The 16,731-nt window shown below is 38.4% G+C and overlaps 1 protein-coding gene across 3 annotated transcripts in view; it reads right to left on the bottom strand.

Annotated features, from left to right (window-relative positions):
- The window catches only part of SCIN (scinderin), an 82,464-nt gene that overhangs the window by 24,373 nt on the left and 41,360 nt on the right, over positions 1 to 16,731 (bottom strand). For all 3 annotated transcript variants that reach the window (XM_024132013.2, XM_028490065.1, XM_028490066.1), the window contains 6 exons: positions 13,127 to 13,219; positions 10,809 to 10,941; positions 10,318 to 10,406; positions 9,282 to 9,497; positions 6,982 to 7,103; positions 1,262 to 1,352 (listed from right to left, as the gene is read on the bottom strand). In XM_024132013.2, coding sequence (XP_023987781.1) covers positions 1,262 to 1,352; positions 6,982 to 7,103; positions 9,282 to 9,497; positions 10,318 to 10,406; positions 10,809 to 10,941; positions 13,127 to 13,219 — 744 coding nt within the window. The remainder of the gene's footprint in view (positions 1 to 1,261; positions 1,353 to 6,981; positions 7,104 to 9,281; positions 9,498 to 10,317; positions 10,407 to 10,808; positions 10,942 to 13,126; positions 13,220 to 16,731) is intronic.

Here is a 16,731-nt window from a genome sequence, read left to right as displayed (position 1 = left end):
TGTTCACTGCAGCACTATTTACAATAGCCAGGTCATGGAAGCAACCTAAATGCTCATCGAGAGACGAATGGATAAAGAAGATGTGGTACATATATACAATGGAATATTACTCAGCCATAAAAAGTAATGAAATTGGGTCATTTGTAGAGACATGGATGGACCTAGAGACTGTCATACAGAGTGAAATAAGTCAGAAAGAGATAAACAAATATTGTATATTAACACATGTATGTGGAATCTAGAAAAATGGTGCAGACAAACCGGTTTGCAGGGCAGAAATAGAGACACAGATGTAGTGAACAAACTTATGGACACCAAGCGGGGAAAGCAGGGGTGGTGGTGGTGGTGGGATGAATTGGGAGATTGGGATTGACATGTATACACTAATATATATAAAACAGATAACTAATAAGAACCTGCTGTATAAAAAATAAATAAAATAAAATTCAAAAAAAAGAAATGAATGTAATAGTTCATGGGGAACTTCATGGGGAGTTAGTGCATTTACAGAATTCAATAATCTTGTTAATTTGTTAATTAACAATTAACAAAGTTAGTTTATTTTTTAAAAGTTAATATGCACCTTTAAATTTAGGTCTAACTTGTGCGGAGCACAGGCTCCGGACGCGCAGGCCCAGCGGCCATGGCTCACGGGCCCAGCCGCTCCGCGGCATGTGGGATCTTCCCGGACCGGGGCACGAACCCGCGTCCCCTGCATCGGCAGGCGGACTCCCAACCACTGCGCCACCAGGGAAGCCCTAACTTGCTTTATTTAGGAACTAAAATCCAAGATGGAAAGAAAACCAGCTGGAAAACCAAATTCACTCTCCACATCTCAGTTTTTATGTACTAAAGTATCGGACTTACTTTTCTAATTACTTTCTACCTTTGAAGAAGCCATTACACATTTATAAAGATTTGAAAACTGGAAAGTGATCACCTGGAAGTGATAACTCAGGTAGAACAGTTTTAATAACAAGTGGCTATCATTGATCTGATATGATTCTAAAGGAATGATTCTTTGGGGCTCTTAAATCTGTTAATAGTTTATTTTTGTTTCTGTTTCTTAAATTTTGTTTGCTCCCTCTTTTCCAGAATGAGAGAACGAGTATGGCATGAGAATAGGAATACTTAAATTCTAAAATGAAAAAAAGATAATATTTAGAAAGTGTCAAATTCCCATTCCAACTTGGGAAAAGGGTTTTAACTAGACACTGGGCTAAGAAAACTTTAATAAGTTTTGGGGTAAAAATATCCCAACCTGCACAGCCTGTCCTCCAAGGGATCTATCCAACTGAACGGTCAGGAAAGCGGAGGTCGTCAGCTCATCCCTCGTGGCATTTGCTCCTTGCCTGGAGGAACCAAAGTAAAATAAATTAGTTTGTATTTAAGTTTTAAGATTTTCTAATGTAGGCATTTCAAGCAGAAACTTAAGTTATTATGAAAGATCAAGAAGAAACCAGCTGTTTTGACATGATAAAGCCATGGAAGCTATTGTTTTTTTAAAGTACTTAACTAACATTGAGCCATGAACTATCCCATGTATTGTTTAGATCTACATATGATAGGTATCTTTAATCTGCATTTCATAGGTCCATTTTTAGTTCCATAATTACTTCGCTAAGTAGTCAATTCTGTCTGATTTCAAGTTGGAGGTGCCTATTTTGGGAAACCATCTTCACAGTGAAAATAATCCATTTGAGTAGAATACGAGCCAAATCTATTAGGCTGGATATTAGAAGTACTTTATCTTTCCATGAATATTTGGTGATCATAGTAACAAATGTGTGGACCCAGAAAAATCAAGAAAATAATCATCAGAAGTAGGCAATGGTGAAGCCCCGTTTTGTCATTCTAGCAATTCTTTAAAGGAATTTTTAATAAAACCATAAAAGAAGCTAAACTACCAGTGACCCAGATAAGGATCAATGAATCGGGTCTTCCCTGGTGGTCCAGTGGTAAAGAATCCGCCTTCCAATGCAGGGGACACAGGTGCGATCCCTGGTCGGGGAATCGGGATCCCACATGCCACGGGGCAACTAAGCCCGTGCGCTACAACTACTGAGCTCACGCCTCAACGAGAGAGCCCGCATGCCACACACTACAGAGCTCATGCGCCCTGGAGCCGGCGCGCCACAACTAGAGAGAGTAATCCTGCACACCGCAACTAGAGAGAAGCCCACGTGCTGCAACGAAGACCCAACACAGCCAAAAAAAAAAAAGAGTCAATCAATCAATTCATGCAGTTCATTTGCAACTTCTCTTTCTAGGGTAGCTTGTGGCTATAACTCCAATCACTGGCTTAACTTATATAGCAACCTCTGGGAGATCTGCTTGTTTGCTGACTTTGTGGGAGGGAAAAGCCAGTGAAAGCACTGAGCATTGTTTGGAGCCAATCCTCCTATCTTTGTGTGACTAGGGGTTAGCAGGAAGAATACTAATCCTGGAACTGGATTTTGAAAATTAATTATATCCTTTCTTCTGAAGGTTTGAGAGTGAGCTACCTGTTCCATACCCAGAACAGGTTAACAATAGCCTCCCAACCTGGACAACACACACAGACACACCCCCCAAAACACAGAATTCAGGGAGCATGTCTCATTTATCTCAGAATATTTCATTGCACCAACAGAGTCAAGTGATTGATATAAAAATGTTCTACAGTGGGGTGCAAAAAAAAAGGAAGGATATGCTCATGTCAGGCATACGTTTAAAAAAATAAAACATGCTTTTCATAACAAAGGCACCCATAAAGATACAGTCTTTTAATGCTAATAGCCTAAATTTTCCATGAGCTTATCATGCTAGCAAACACTTCCAGGAGCCACTGGGAGCACCGGCTGGGGAGTAACACAGAGCTGAGGAAACACCAGGGTCTGTTATCGCCTGTCCTTCCTTCCTCACATCTGCAACTTCTTGGATGTTTCTTCATTTCCTTTTTTTTTCCCGCAGGAAAAAAATTCAACTAACTAATAGACTACATCACCAAACTTTTGTCACCATTTTCCTTTTTTTTTTCCTGGAGTATTTCAACCAGCAAAACTGAAATCCCTCACCAAACTTTTGCCATCTGACACTCTTAATAAATATTTCACTGTTCATCTCGAGCCCTTCTTCCTCTTCCTGTCAAAGTGACTCATGCTTCCATCCACACAGATTCAAACCAATTTGCTTTATTGATCTATGACCCAGGAGGTCAAGGACTCCACTGCAATCAAGATATAATAAAGTTGTTCTTTGCCTCTAATTTTGAAATCCTGTGCCTAGGGGGAAAAAAAGCAATCTACTTTGATATGATTTCTTCTTTATAAATCTGTGGTGCTTGTTACTCATTAAAAATAAATGCTGCATGAAAATGGAATTTACTGCTTCAAGAGACTCATCATTGCCACTGTTCAAAGTTTGTTCAATTTCAACTACTTGACATTTCACAGAAAAGATCACTGCTGAAATTATTTTTCTCCTATCATTTTAGAATATAAGTGGTTTCAGAAATAAAGAGACAAAGTGATCTAATTCTAGTTTGTCATCTTCAACTCTGATTCTTGGATTTAACCTATTTACATCCCTGCATTGAAATTATCACATAAACTGGAAAGCTGTTTAATTTGAAAGCTAGTCTTCAAGAGGCATTTTCTAAATGCCTCTTTGCTACCTTTATGGAAGTTTTCGAAGTTCTGCAAACCATACAATATTAACAAACAGACATATTTAACATTCATGATATTAACTGACAAAAACTCACAAGAGGACTCAAGCATCTAACTTATATTCTTGATATCTCAAAAAGTCATACATTCTCATCACAGAAACCTTGAACACATCAAACGGAAAGAAGAAAACTAAATGACCCCCTCCCCCAGCCCCACTCCTAGCCTAAAGGTCATGACTATTAAAAATATGACATATTTTCATCTTCTTTTTCTCTTTGATTTCTTTACAGTGAGGACCAAACTTGTCCTCCTCTTGAGTTCCCTATCTCAGTGAATAAAACATTACCCACCTGAGCACAGACCAGAAATCTGGGGCCACCCTTGACTCAGTCATCTTCTCCGTTCCCTGTAACCAGTCATTCAGATGTCAACTCCTTAATACTTTGCACACTTGCTCATACTTTCCCTCCCTTACACTGAACTCTGGCCATATTATCATTCACTTGGATTATGCAACAAAATCCAAATGGCCTCTCTGCCATCAATCTCCCACCAGTCCATTCTTTAGGTGTCAACCAGAATAATTTCTCTAAGGTGGAAACCAATCATGTCACTCCCCTGTGCGAACTCTTTGACTGGCTCCCAACACCCTGAAAATAAAGTTCATCTTGCCCAGGATAGTTGCAAGGCCATTCACCATTTGGCTCCTTCTAATTTCTCTGGTTTTATCTTTTGCTCCTTAACTTTGCTCTAGCCATACATCATTACTAATCGAGTAGAGCACGATTTTCCCTGCATTGCTTGGAACAACTTCCCTATTTGCTTGCTTTCATCGCTCCCATTTTTGTTCCCACTTAGATGTCACTTCTAAGAGCCCTTCACCAACAGCCTAGGAGTTAGCTTGAGTGTCTGTCCCTAATTCCCCAAAGATCACTCAGCTTGATTTTATCTTAAACCCTTCATATTTCATTGAAATGCCTGATAATCATCTTTCTCTCTTTAGTATAAATTCTTGGGCAACGTTGTTTTTTTTTTTTCCACCACTGTATCTTTAGTATCTAGCTCAGTGCTTGGCACATAGAAAGTGCTCTATGAATACTTTCATACGATTGAAGGAATAGCTACTGCATCTAAAATTTATGACCTGATTTAATCTGTTTTAGTTATATCCACATAGTTATTGATATGGATTACAAATTGCTAATTCCTCAAAACATTCTCTTGAATTACTTATTTAGTCTTTCTTCTTTGATCTGAGTGCTACAATTAATCATATTTTTTACATACCAAAAAGAATTAAGAGGAAGAACAAGAAACAGAATGTAAAAGAAAAGCTGACTCGGAACAATAAATTTATCCCTACAAATGCCACGCTTTGCACACACTTTTCTGAATTAAAATTTCAGAAAAGGAAATTGCAAACTAAGGACATAGCTTCTACCAAGGTATAGCTGCACACAGGCCTTAAAGAGAGCTGCAGATCAAGGTGTGAAATGTTGCTTCACCAGTTTCAAAAGTTGTGACCTTGGGTTAAATTACTTAATCTGCCTAAATCCTGCTTCCTTTTTAATCTTTACCTTTCACTTGAAAATAATCTGGTTGTGAGGAAGAAAGATAATATATGGAAACATCTAGCACTCTGCTGGCACAAACATGCTGCTCAAAAAAATGGTTACTATGAAGATGGCATCTTAAACATAGAGCTAAATAGCTAAATACATTCATCTTTGACAGGATATGATGTGACTGTGGAGTCAGAAATGTCCCTAGACACAGTGGTTCTCATTAATGCCACAGTGTACATTAGAATCTCAGCAGTCCTACCACCACCTTTATTTGGTATAAAGTGGGGGCCAGGCATTTGGATTTGTGAAAAACTGTCCAGGTTAGTATGTGCAGCTAGTGTTGGGAACCACTGCCTAAGGCAGTGCCTGCCAATCATTAAAGTGAATATGAATCATCCTGAGATCTTGTTAAAATGCAGGTTCTGCTTTAGTGGGTCAAAGATGGAGCCTGACATTTTTCTAACCAGCTCCCTAGTGATGCCCATGCTTTTGGTTCACAGACCACCCTTTGGGTACCAAGAACTATGGGATAGGGATAATCATCTCATCTCCTTTACTTGGTTAAGCTCAAGGCACGGGCCAGTATAAGTGTTAAGTGGTCATGCTGTGTGGACAGATGTCTCTGTCATCTGGTGGGACGCTCACCAGAGAGAAATGTCACGATATCAGCAGACACCTGAGTCTGCATACATTCAATATGTTCCCTGAAGATTGCCATCACTAGGTAGGCAAAGGCAGGATCCTGCTTCACCCTTGCACCTTTGGCCTACACCCCTCAGCTTTAAGATCTTTTTTCTTTGCGGTACGTGGGCCTCTCACTGTTGTGGCCTCTCCCGTTGCGGAGCACAGGCTCCGGACGCGCAGGCTCAGCGGCCATGGCTCACGGGCCCAGCCGCTCCGCGGCATGTGGGATCCTCCCGGACCGGGGCACGTCCCCTGCATCGGCAGGCGGACTCACAACCACTGCGCCACCAGGGAAGCCCTAAGATCTTTTTTGAAAATTCTTTTCTTTTTCTCAGTCTTCTCAGAAATATTCTACTTTTCCTGATTTCACTTAAAAAAAAGTTTGAGGATCCCACATTGCATGATTTGTTGCAGAATCCCTGTTCCTTTGGAATAGTCCAGCATGCTATGTGTACTTCACTTACTCGGTTGGACACTCCCCATTGGCACTGACTCTCTCTAAGTAAACTTAACCTTCAATTAACTCAAGTCATTATGCAAAAACCATACGAGATATGAATGCAATGGCATTTTTCTTCATTACTGCTATGAATTTCATGAGGACAAAGAATAAGGATGCATCAATTTGAGGTCTCTGGAGTATGAAATAGAATCATAAATTATATACATGCCTTAGAGGATTTGCATCATTGAAATGTTGCAGCTCCAATCAAGATGGGCTCTGTGAATTTTAACAACAAGAAGACATGGTACCTGATGCCAGTTGGAGTGTTAGCTTGCATAGGAGATGAGTTATTCAACTGCATATCCACTAAAGGAACACTACCCTTGGGCTGTCAAAACCTTTCTCCTAGATTAGAAAGGATGACACTTATCTAACCCCTCCTGCTTGTGGACAGCAGCTACAGAATACAGTCAAAATCATATTGAAAGAATACTACTTGAATGTTACACAAACCTCACTGGCGTACTTATAGGATAATTCTACCCCTCTATTGCATGGAATTTAATGAAATTTAACTTTGGAGCAAAATGTGACCTCTACGGAACTTGAGATCTTATGAAAGAGGGAGACTTACCAGGTGTAGATAATCTGTCCTCTGGAATAAGTGTAGAGTATAATGTAGCAGTCACCACCATAGAATTCACCATACGAGTTTCGGTCAATTTCGATCCTACCATTGTTTTCTACACGCCAAATCTAAAAGTAATGAAATATGTGTACCAAAATCAAAATTTTCTTGATCTAATGATACTTCTCAGAGGTTTAAAAAACATTTTGGTTTAGATCTGTCATTAAGCAACTTTTAAAAATTACTTTTCTAACTAGTTTACAAATTAAGCAACAGGAAGAAATTTTTATCAATTTGGCAATTTGGTTATTGACTTTTTAAGCGCTTATAGTTCTTTTGTACCCTTCACAGTACTTAGCTCAGTTCTGAGCCTGTTGATTAATAAACACATATTGTTTGATTGATTAGTGAAAATAACGTGACACTCTAGTGGAATAACTGAAATATTCCGCTCAGAAATACATCTCTTAACTTACATAAAATTTTTCATCAGTTGGGAAGTAATTTTTTTTAAGTTCTTTTTCCCTGTGTTTTAAGCCACGAGACTATTGTTTTCCCAGGTAAGAGTGGCAGATTGTGACCAAATAATAAAAATACCAATCGCATGACTTCTATTTTCAAAAGCCACCATCTAGGCATGAGACTGATTAAGATAAAAGCAGGCAGAACTAGTTATTTTCTATTTCCTTATCCTCGTCACAGGTTAAAGACACTTTTAATTAAAGATTAAAAGTTGGAGAGATGAGAGTTGTAAATGAAACGGGAAAGTAACACTTGAGTGAGAGACTGCAGGCGCTATGTGCGCGAGCACCGTTCTGCCTGGGTCCTGGGGAGGCTCAGGATGGACCCTTTGCTTTGAAATAAGGAGATGAGCAAGTGCAGAAGAGCAGTGCAGAGTTTTCAGAGAGCAGCCTTCCCACACCATCCCAGAGGAACAATGGCAGCATGGCCTGGCTAAACCCAAAAACCTAGAGAAAGCCCTGGATGTTAATATCCCTGGGGTGGCATGGGAGGGCATCTCAGAGATGCTGTGCCCTAACGTGGAAACTGCAGCTGAGACACACTTGGTGCTGGGAGCCACGTTTGCCACGGGGTCTGCTGGCTGTGTTGAGCTCCAGAAAAGGATGTGTGAGCAGGAGACAGACCTAGCCCCAGAAGCTAATACCCCTCTGAGAGCGATCATGGTCAGGGGTGGGGGGGCACTTCTCCCTTTGCAGTTCCCACAACCCCTGCACAGCTTAGATTCACACTTCATGTCTTTGAAAAGAGAAAAAACTCTTAAATCTTTTTACTATATACTTTGGTCCAAGCATTGTGATAAGCCCTGGGAATAGAGAGATAAATTATTCAATTCCCTCCCTCAAGGAACTGACAAGAGGTCTGGGAGGAGAAACCTGTAAGTAAATGAACAATTCTGTGGTACTTATATGATAAATTCTCTGAAGAATATTACTTATGGCTTGAGCACAGAGAAAGGTCATTTCAGTGTGGAGGGAAGGCTTCTCGGAAGAGGTGCAGCTTGTGACTTAACGGAGTTACAAAGGAGGAATGGGAATGTTAGCCGGATGGCACAGGGGAAGAGTGCTCAAGGCTGTGGAAGGCTGAGGTGCAGAGAGCAAGGGTCAATCATGGAGATCCGGGAGGCCCACCTGAGGATGGACGTTCCCAGGAAGACTGTGGAGAGCCACCAACATATTCTAGGATGGAAGTGACATTATCCAGTTTCCCTTAAGTTAGATGATCCAACAGCAGATTAAATGCCAAGAGATTTTAGTTAGGGAGAATTCTTAGGAGGGTTTTAACAATTTTTGTCAAAAAATAGCAAGAACCAACAAACTCAATTTGAATGCTCTAAAAATATCTGTGATTTTGGAACGTGACACATGCCCAATTTGCCTTTGTGAATGCCTCTACGGTGCAAGGGAAGGACAAACTTATGTAGTGGGTGCTTTTGGAGCAATGCGCCCTCACTGGACAATCCTAGTTCCAACAGCAGGAGCATTTCTGGACCAGGAAACAAGATGGACATGGCTGGGTTCCATGGAGGCCTCTAAGGGGATAATTAGGTGATCTTGCACAAATCGCCTAACTTCTTAGAATCTCAGCACACACACTGTAAACTAGGACTGAAGGCCAGACAACAGCTTTTCCAGCCTTAAACTCCCTGGTTTAATATACAGTCTTGAACCATTTTTATTAATAATAAAAATTTACAAAGTTTGCAGTTTCCTGCAGTTATATTTCCACATATCTTGCCATAAATGGGCTTGACAAGGACAAACAGATGAAAAAAAACAAGTAAATACCTCCACTTTGCCGGAACCATCATCCACCATATTATGCTGGGCTGCCATTGGTGGAGAACTGTGTAATTTTGAGGCGTCAAATGGAATTTGTTTTATTTGAGCCACTTTCTCTGTGACATATACTTTCCCAAAGCCATCACTCTGATCTTTATCTCTCCAGTCCTTAAAGAACTGTTTGAAGATTGGTGTTTCACCTCCTTCTGGAAGAACTTGAATCTGAAATTTAAAAAATAATAATAATTATAAACAGAAAAATAAGAGACCAAGGAAAAACATTAATCTAGTAGTGGAGAAAAAAAACTGAGGAAATGCAAAGATGATCCTGTTTTTTGTGATGACAGATGTAAACTTAGAAGCTGGGATCCTTAATTGAATGCAAAAAGGAAGGTTATCAAATACGAAGCTAAAACAATGCAACCTCGCTTTTTTTTTCTTACAGCTAAAGTGATTGCCACTGAATCTGGATGTTTGAGAGAATAAAGTTATTTCGTATGTTACGATTACAGTCAAATAAGTTTGACTGTTTTCCTACACTAGGTTCATAAGATGTCTGTGACCTGAAAGGAATGATCTCATTGTGTTACTTGTGCCAGGACATAAAAATGAAGAGAAAAGATGAGGCTGAGCGATTCAGAAAAGAAGAGCAATTATCCAGTGTCTATGTTGATCTCCATGAAGGCAAATATTCTCTGGGCATTAGTCCATGTCTGTACAAATTGCTCTAAGGAATAACTGATAAATGCTCTCAGTTAATTCAATTGTGGTTGATCATCTTGACTTAAAGGCTATGGAGGAAGTGGATGTGTTCTTATTCTCATCACAAAGTCCCGTGGAAGGTCTGATCGCCAATTTCTGCAAAATTCCATTCTCCACACAGATATAGTTCTAGGGACACATGATACAGCATGGCACACATGTGAGAATGACTTCCGTGCATACGTTATTTTGAACCAAATTCTTTCATGAGTTTTGTGGCGATGTCATGAGCTCCCATGTTTAAAAACATTTTTTCTAGCCAGTTCATTTCCACACATACCTGAGTATTAGTCGAATAATGCATTTGTTCTAGGAATTCTTCAGCTGTCTTCATGGCAGCCTTTCTCTCCTGGGGATTAGCATCTCTACCTAACATGCAAGATATATGAAAGAGACAGAATTTCAGAGAAGCAAGGTATTATATGATTAAGAAATATTTGTGCACCAAAAAATAAATATAATTATAATTGAATTTAACTACAACCCTGAAAGAATAGTAAAATTTTCCTAGTATACTAAATATATTTAACAATATTGTAATGAACACTCTGTATAAAAAAGATTCTTTTTATAGTGCCCAAAGATTTTCTTTCACCTCATCATCCCTGGTAAATAATACTGGTTGGAAGAAAATATGGTTTTGATGTCTGCATTTTACAGATCACGCAGAAAGGAAAGGTTTTTTTAAGTCAGAAAAGATGTTTTATTTACCTTTCCGAAGAAATATGTATAAATCTGAAGTACATCAACAATACCAATGGCATTTTTTACCTTTCCATACAAAAATCTGTTTTGCAGCACCGTGGTCCAAAATGAAGCATTCTTCAGAAAGCAGCATCGCCATGGAGAAGGGGTTTTCTTCTGCCACCATGCTCACTTTCATGGAGCCACTGGCATCTGAAACCTAACATGAAAACCATGAGCTTGCTTGGGGATGATCAATATGTTCTAAACTCTTTGATCATGGCGATGGTTGCACAACCCTGTACATGTAATAAAAACCACTGAATTGTACACTTTAAATGGATAAACTTTATAATCTGTAAATTGTATCTCAACAAAGCTATTTCAAAGAAAACAAACAAACAAAAAACGCCATGAACCCAGTTACACCCTTAGAAAGGCTTTTTTAAAGTCCTTTGGGGTAAAAGTATTACTAATAAAAAGTTAAGTTTCAACACAGAAAATAATAATGATAATAATAATGGATAAGGTTTGTTGTGATTTCATATATACTAGGCACCACACAATGAACTTTAACGAGATTATTTCTTAATTTTTATTAATACAACAATCTTTTAAATGGTAATAACCTTACACTCATTGCACACACACAAAAGCTGAAGCTTAAACATTCATTCATTCAACATTTACTGAGTACTATCATATGCCAGACACTGTGCTAAGGAAGGCATTGATACATTACAGTTTATGCTTACAGATTTTTTTCAAAATGGGGCCTGTAATTTACCTCAATTTATTTAAATACTTGGTGTAAATTATCAAAGTAAATATCATCTGTCACAAATAAAACTGTGTCACAAGTAAACTTACTTAGACTCCTGAAGTTTGTAAATGACTACAGAATATATATATTTTTAAGTTGCAGGTGATCTTACAAAATTTGTTAGGTTAGAATTCATTGTTTTTCAAAGGCCTGGTAGGTTGCAAGCTAATCCACCTGGGCACTTGTTAAATATGCAGATTTGAGGGCCCTACCTAGATCAGTGGTGGGGTTTTGCAGCACTGTGGTAGGACTTGAATTCTGTATTTTTAGAAATCGCCCTAGGTGACTGCTTCCCAGCTCTGCTCAGCAATCCCAAATTAAAGTATTTTCAAAAGGACTTTAGAGTTAGATGATGCAATACATTACAGATCCACTAGAGGGAGGATTGTTTCAGGATTAACATGTTCACATTTAAAAATATTTCCCTTGTCCCATAATGCTGTCCAAGAGGGAGAACAGCTTTATTTGATGACGTGACATAAAAGATATTTGTTAAACTGTTGCAATTGGGTTTTAGAAACAGTAATAAAAAAAATAAGCACCCACACAGTCTTTTAGAATAACAATTTCTGTGTGGCTTATATTAAAATTATCAGTATTTAGGAGTGGTAACCACATTTTCCTTTGCCATCTAGGAGGAAAAGAATCTACTTCCCCTTCCATTCTACAAAAAGGAAGTTATTCTATACAAGTTAGTAACTTGATCTTCATTTAAAATCACAGCGTGTCTGAGCCAGAAGATCCCTTTAAAGAGCAGCAAATATAATTTCTTCTTGGAAGAGATGAGAAAACTATTCAGTTCTGCAGGGAGATTCAGGTCTGCTCCAAATCACATGCTTAGAAAGTTACAAGGGGAGGGAATGCTTGAAGGATCCCATCTGAACTGTCTCCTCAACTGGTACATCTTGTGGATTTTGTTACCCTCACCAGCAATAAAATCATAAAATTGTGGAGTTGGAAGGAACCTGAGTAATCTTCTAATTTAATCTCTCTCTCTCTCTTTTTTATTTCAGATAAGAAAACTAAGACCCAGAATGGCCATGTCTTGCCCAAGGTCACCCAGGCAGTCCTTCCCACAGAGCTGACATGGAACTAAGTCTTCCAACGCCCAGGACAGTTTTTACCCTGTTTCCTTCCAGCTGTTTGATTTGATAGCCTTGCGCTCATAACAAAGAAAGCCTTCATGATGGCTAAACAGGATATTTTAAATAAGGGGATGATTTTATAGCTTATTAAGATTTTATAAGAAAAAGCTTACAAAGTTTTTTTACTTCATGAAGGAAACATTTTATTGAATGTAATGTATCAAAACACATTGCTGCAAACTAATACAGCAACAATATATAATTTTATTTAAATCACAGCAAATTATTATCTGTTGTTTTTAATAAAAATTTTAAAAGCAATAGCAAGAGGAATTTAAATAACTATGCTAGAGCAAAGAACGGATTCTGCCCACACATTTCTCTTTGAAGGCAATGAGGAGAAATGCCATCTGTAGCAAAGAGTCCCTCCCAGTACAGGCCTCCCCAGCAGCTTCCAGCCCGGTAAAAACAACAGAACTCCCTAACAGTGAACCCACCATGTAGAGTTTAGCCATTTTCCTGTTAGTTATGTCTGCTCTAAGGTCGTCATCCTCTTCTCCATCCCTAAGCTCCGGCTTTTTCCCTAAAACCTGGAAAAAAAAGTGCACAAATAAAAGATAAAGACCTCTCATTAATGGTGCAAAGTTAAAAAAAAAAAAAAAGTAAAACAGCTTACATTTCTAAAGTCATAGACTATAAAATATTGGCAATCAAAATGACCAGGCTCAGACATGTCTCACCAGTCATATTAAATTGTCCTTTTACCATGGGTCAAATCAATCAATGGCATTTAGTAAACACTGAGTTTGCTGGTAATGTGACGGAGAAAGTGAAATCCCAAACTTGAAAGTGTAGGTCTCTGTATTATTGAAAACAAGCAGGAATTAATTAAAATTTGAGTTCTACGTTCAGTTCTACAACAGAATTTCTTCCATGACCTCTGCCTCTAGAAGCAATCTATAGGTTTTATTAATTTATTATCACAAAGACTTGGTCAAAATTACTATCTGAGGGTAGGGTACTGTTATCATTATTGATTTAGACTAAAGTGTAAGTTAACCACGCTATGCTTTGTTTCCTGCTGTATTTTTAACATAGAACAAATAAATGTCGAATAAATGAATGCATTTATTTATTCTTTGCATATCTGATGCAAACCAAAAGTTTAAGTAAAGCATTTGGTAGAAAATACATTTGAATATGCTTTGAATTTCTGTACACCAAAATCACAAAAAAAAGTCTATAAAGTACCTTAATTAATTAATTGACAAATATCATAGGATGTTAAGGATGGGAATCAAATATAAATTTATTGAAAACACTGTGATTTTTATAACAATACATAGATATAAATTCAAGTTTAGAAAATACAAAGAAGCTATTCACTTAGATTCAATAAATATTTAATATACAATGAGATTCCTTGCATAATACGTTTTATAGTCAGTATTCCTTACAATATATTGGGTGAAAATATATACTGCTGAATATCAGACAACAATAAAAATGAATATAAATTCTAATCCTTGCATGAGCATGCCACAGCCTCGAGTTTAGAAATACATTAAAGACTTATTTCCTCTCAGAATATGCCCATCTTTTTTATACAGCAGTGATCAATAAAACCCTTTAATTACTGACCAAAAATGATTACAATATAGTTTTTTACATTAAAGACTTATTTCCTCTCAGAATATGCCCATCTTTTTTATACAGTGATCAATAAAACCCTTTAATTACTGACCAAACTAAATGATTACAATATAGTTTTTCTTTTTTTACTAAAGGTAGGATCAAGACAAAAATTAAAATACAACCAAAAGTGCTTTTTTTAAAAAACAGTTTTACCTTGGTAGAAATATGTGTAACTTGTAAGAGCAGTGAAAGGTCTCATATACCCTTTAGAAATTCTACTTCAACCAACACAGTAGTTTGGAATCAACAGTTTGGGTTAAGGACATATTTAATACTGGGAAGTCTCCCAGTGGACTAAGTTAGTCTGAGATTTGGGGCATACTCGAACTTTTAATTTTCAGACAACAATTCCCATATTAGCTAGGGATCTTTTTCTTTTTTAAATAAATTTATTTATTTATTTTTGGTTGTGTTGGGTCTTCGTTTCTGTGCGAGGGCTTTCTCCAGTTGTGGAGAGCAGGGGCCACTCTTCATCACGGTGTGCGGGCCTCTCACTATCGCAGCCTCTCTTGTTGCAGAGCACAGGCTCCAGACGCGCAGGCTCAGTAGTTGTGGCTCATGGGCTTAGTTGCTCCGCGGCATGTGGGATCTTCCCAGACCAGGGCTCAAACCCGTGTCCCCTGCATTGGCGGGCAGATTCCCAACCACTGCGCCACCAGGGAAGCCCAGCTAGGGATCTTAGTTAGCCTCTCAAAGGACTGTAGCATAGTTGGGAATTGAACCCAGGGAATTTACCAGAAACAGGCTTAACTCCAGAGGTACAGGGAGGCTGTATATTGTCAGGTATCATTTTAAAATTCAGTTCAACAACTAAGCATTTACCAAACACCTCATTGTGATATACAAAAGAGTTTCCAACCACCCTGCACAACCCTTAAAAACTTTACATCCTTTGTAGAAAGAGGAAAATAGTTTAATATGTTCACCTTATCAACAATGCCACACATTTTGATCTTTGAAATAAACTGTAAATACAGCCTTTCTTTTTCTCTACAGGTAGGATAATGCCTAAATTTAAAACACCCATTTTAGGTTTCTCAAGTGATGAGCATTTAGCTCATGTAACCCTTTGTGTATGAAATAACATATACTTTGACAATCTAAAGAGGAAGGCAAAGAGAGAAGCCTTATCTCAGGATGTTCCATGGAAGTTTCATCTATTGTTCTAGCCAAGACCTGCCACTCCAGCTTGGAGCCCCCCTTTCCTTCAATTATTTCCTTTAAATTTCTACTTAAAAGTACCACCGTCCTCTAACATGCTCCAAACTTACCTTATCTTTCCACAAAACTGACCATTCTCAACTCTCTGTTTGTGTCACTGAATCTCTATTCCTCTATCCACCTGGACTTTAAATCATGTCGTTAGTTTTGAATACTTCCTGTCCTCTACTTTGAGTCTCCTAGCCTCTTAGTCATTAAATTCTCCTTCTTTATGATGATGTTTAGAGTCACTGTTTCCTATCTACATTCATCCTCACCCTAATGAAGTTCTTCATCACCCAAGTCACGGCATATGCCTACTCCTGTCAATTCCCTCCTGCCTTCAGTCCCCCCTCATCTTTTCATCCAGAAGGTTATCCTGTACAATGGCTGGAAGGCCCATCTTATTTCACTTTACTCCAATGCCTCAAGAATATGACTCCAAATAAGGATTTATATCTTTTATCTGCAGCAGTGATTCTTAAGGTTCAATGTGCTCAAGCAACATCTGAGTAACTTGATAAAATACAGATTCCCAACTGCCAGCTATTAAGTCAGTGGATCTGGGGTGAAGCCCAGGATTCTGCACTCCAGATGATTCTGAATTGGATGCTTACTGACACAGCCCCAACTCTTCTCTCTAGATTCCAAGGCTCCTCAAGAGGCTGGATGTGACCTACTTGGCATTATTTCCCAGCATCTACCAAGTAGCCTTCTCTAATCAAGCTCACATTTCCCATGTCCCCTGGGAGCCATGCACTTTCCTTCCCCAGGGCTGTACCTAATGCTCTATGTAACTGCTACCTAGGTTGACCGGCTGTGGCAGAAGCAAAACTGAACAATTATTCTTTGGTTGATTCAGTTAATTATAATTAGCACAGTAATAGTTACCATTCATTGGATGTCTACTATGAGTCACACACTGGATCAGGAGCTTTAGACACATGTAATTTAAATCTTATAAGAGCTCCCATTAACCAGACACTGTTATCATTTTACAGAGAAGGTCACTGATGCTCAAAGAGGCAAAGCAATTGTTTCACAAAGCTGCTAAGTGTTGAGACTGAGATTCTGGCATAGGTTCCTTTAATGCCATTTCTGTAACTTTTAGAATAATTGGTTGCATACTTTCCTAAATCAAGAGAACTAGGCAAGTCTTTGAAAAGAACAAAAAGATTCTTTCCATGGATGGTGTCTAAAGGACCCT

The sequence above is a fragment of the Physeter macrocephalus genome, chromosome 5 (assembly GCF_002837175.3).
Source record: "Physeter macrocephalus isolate SW-GA chromosome 5, ASM283717v5, whole genome shotgun sequence".
NCBI lineage: Eukaryota > Metazoa > Chordata > Mammalia > Artiodactyla > Physeteridae > Physeter > Physeter macrocephalus.
Note: the sequence above shows the minus strand (reverse complement) of the source record. Positions and strands in the feature narration are given on the sequence as shown.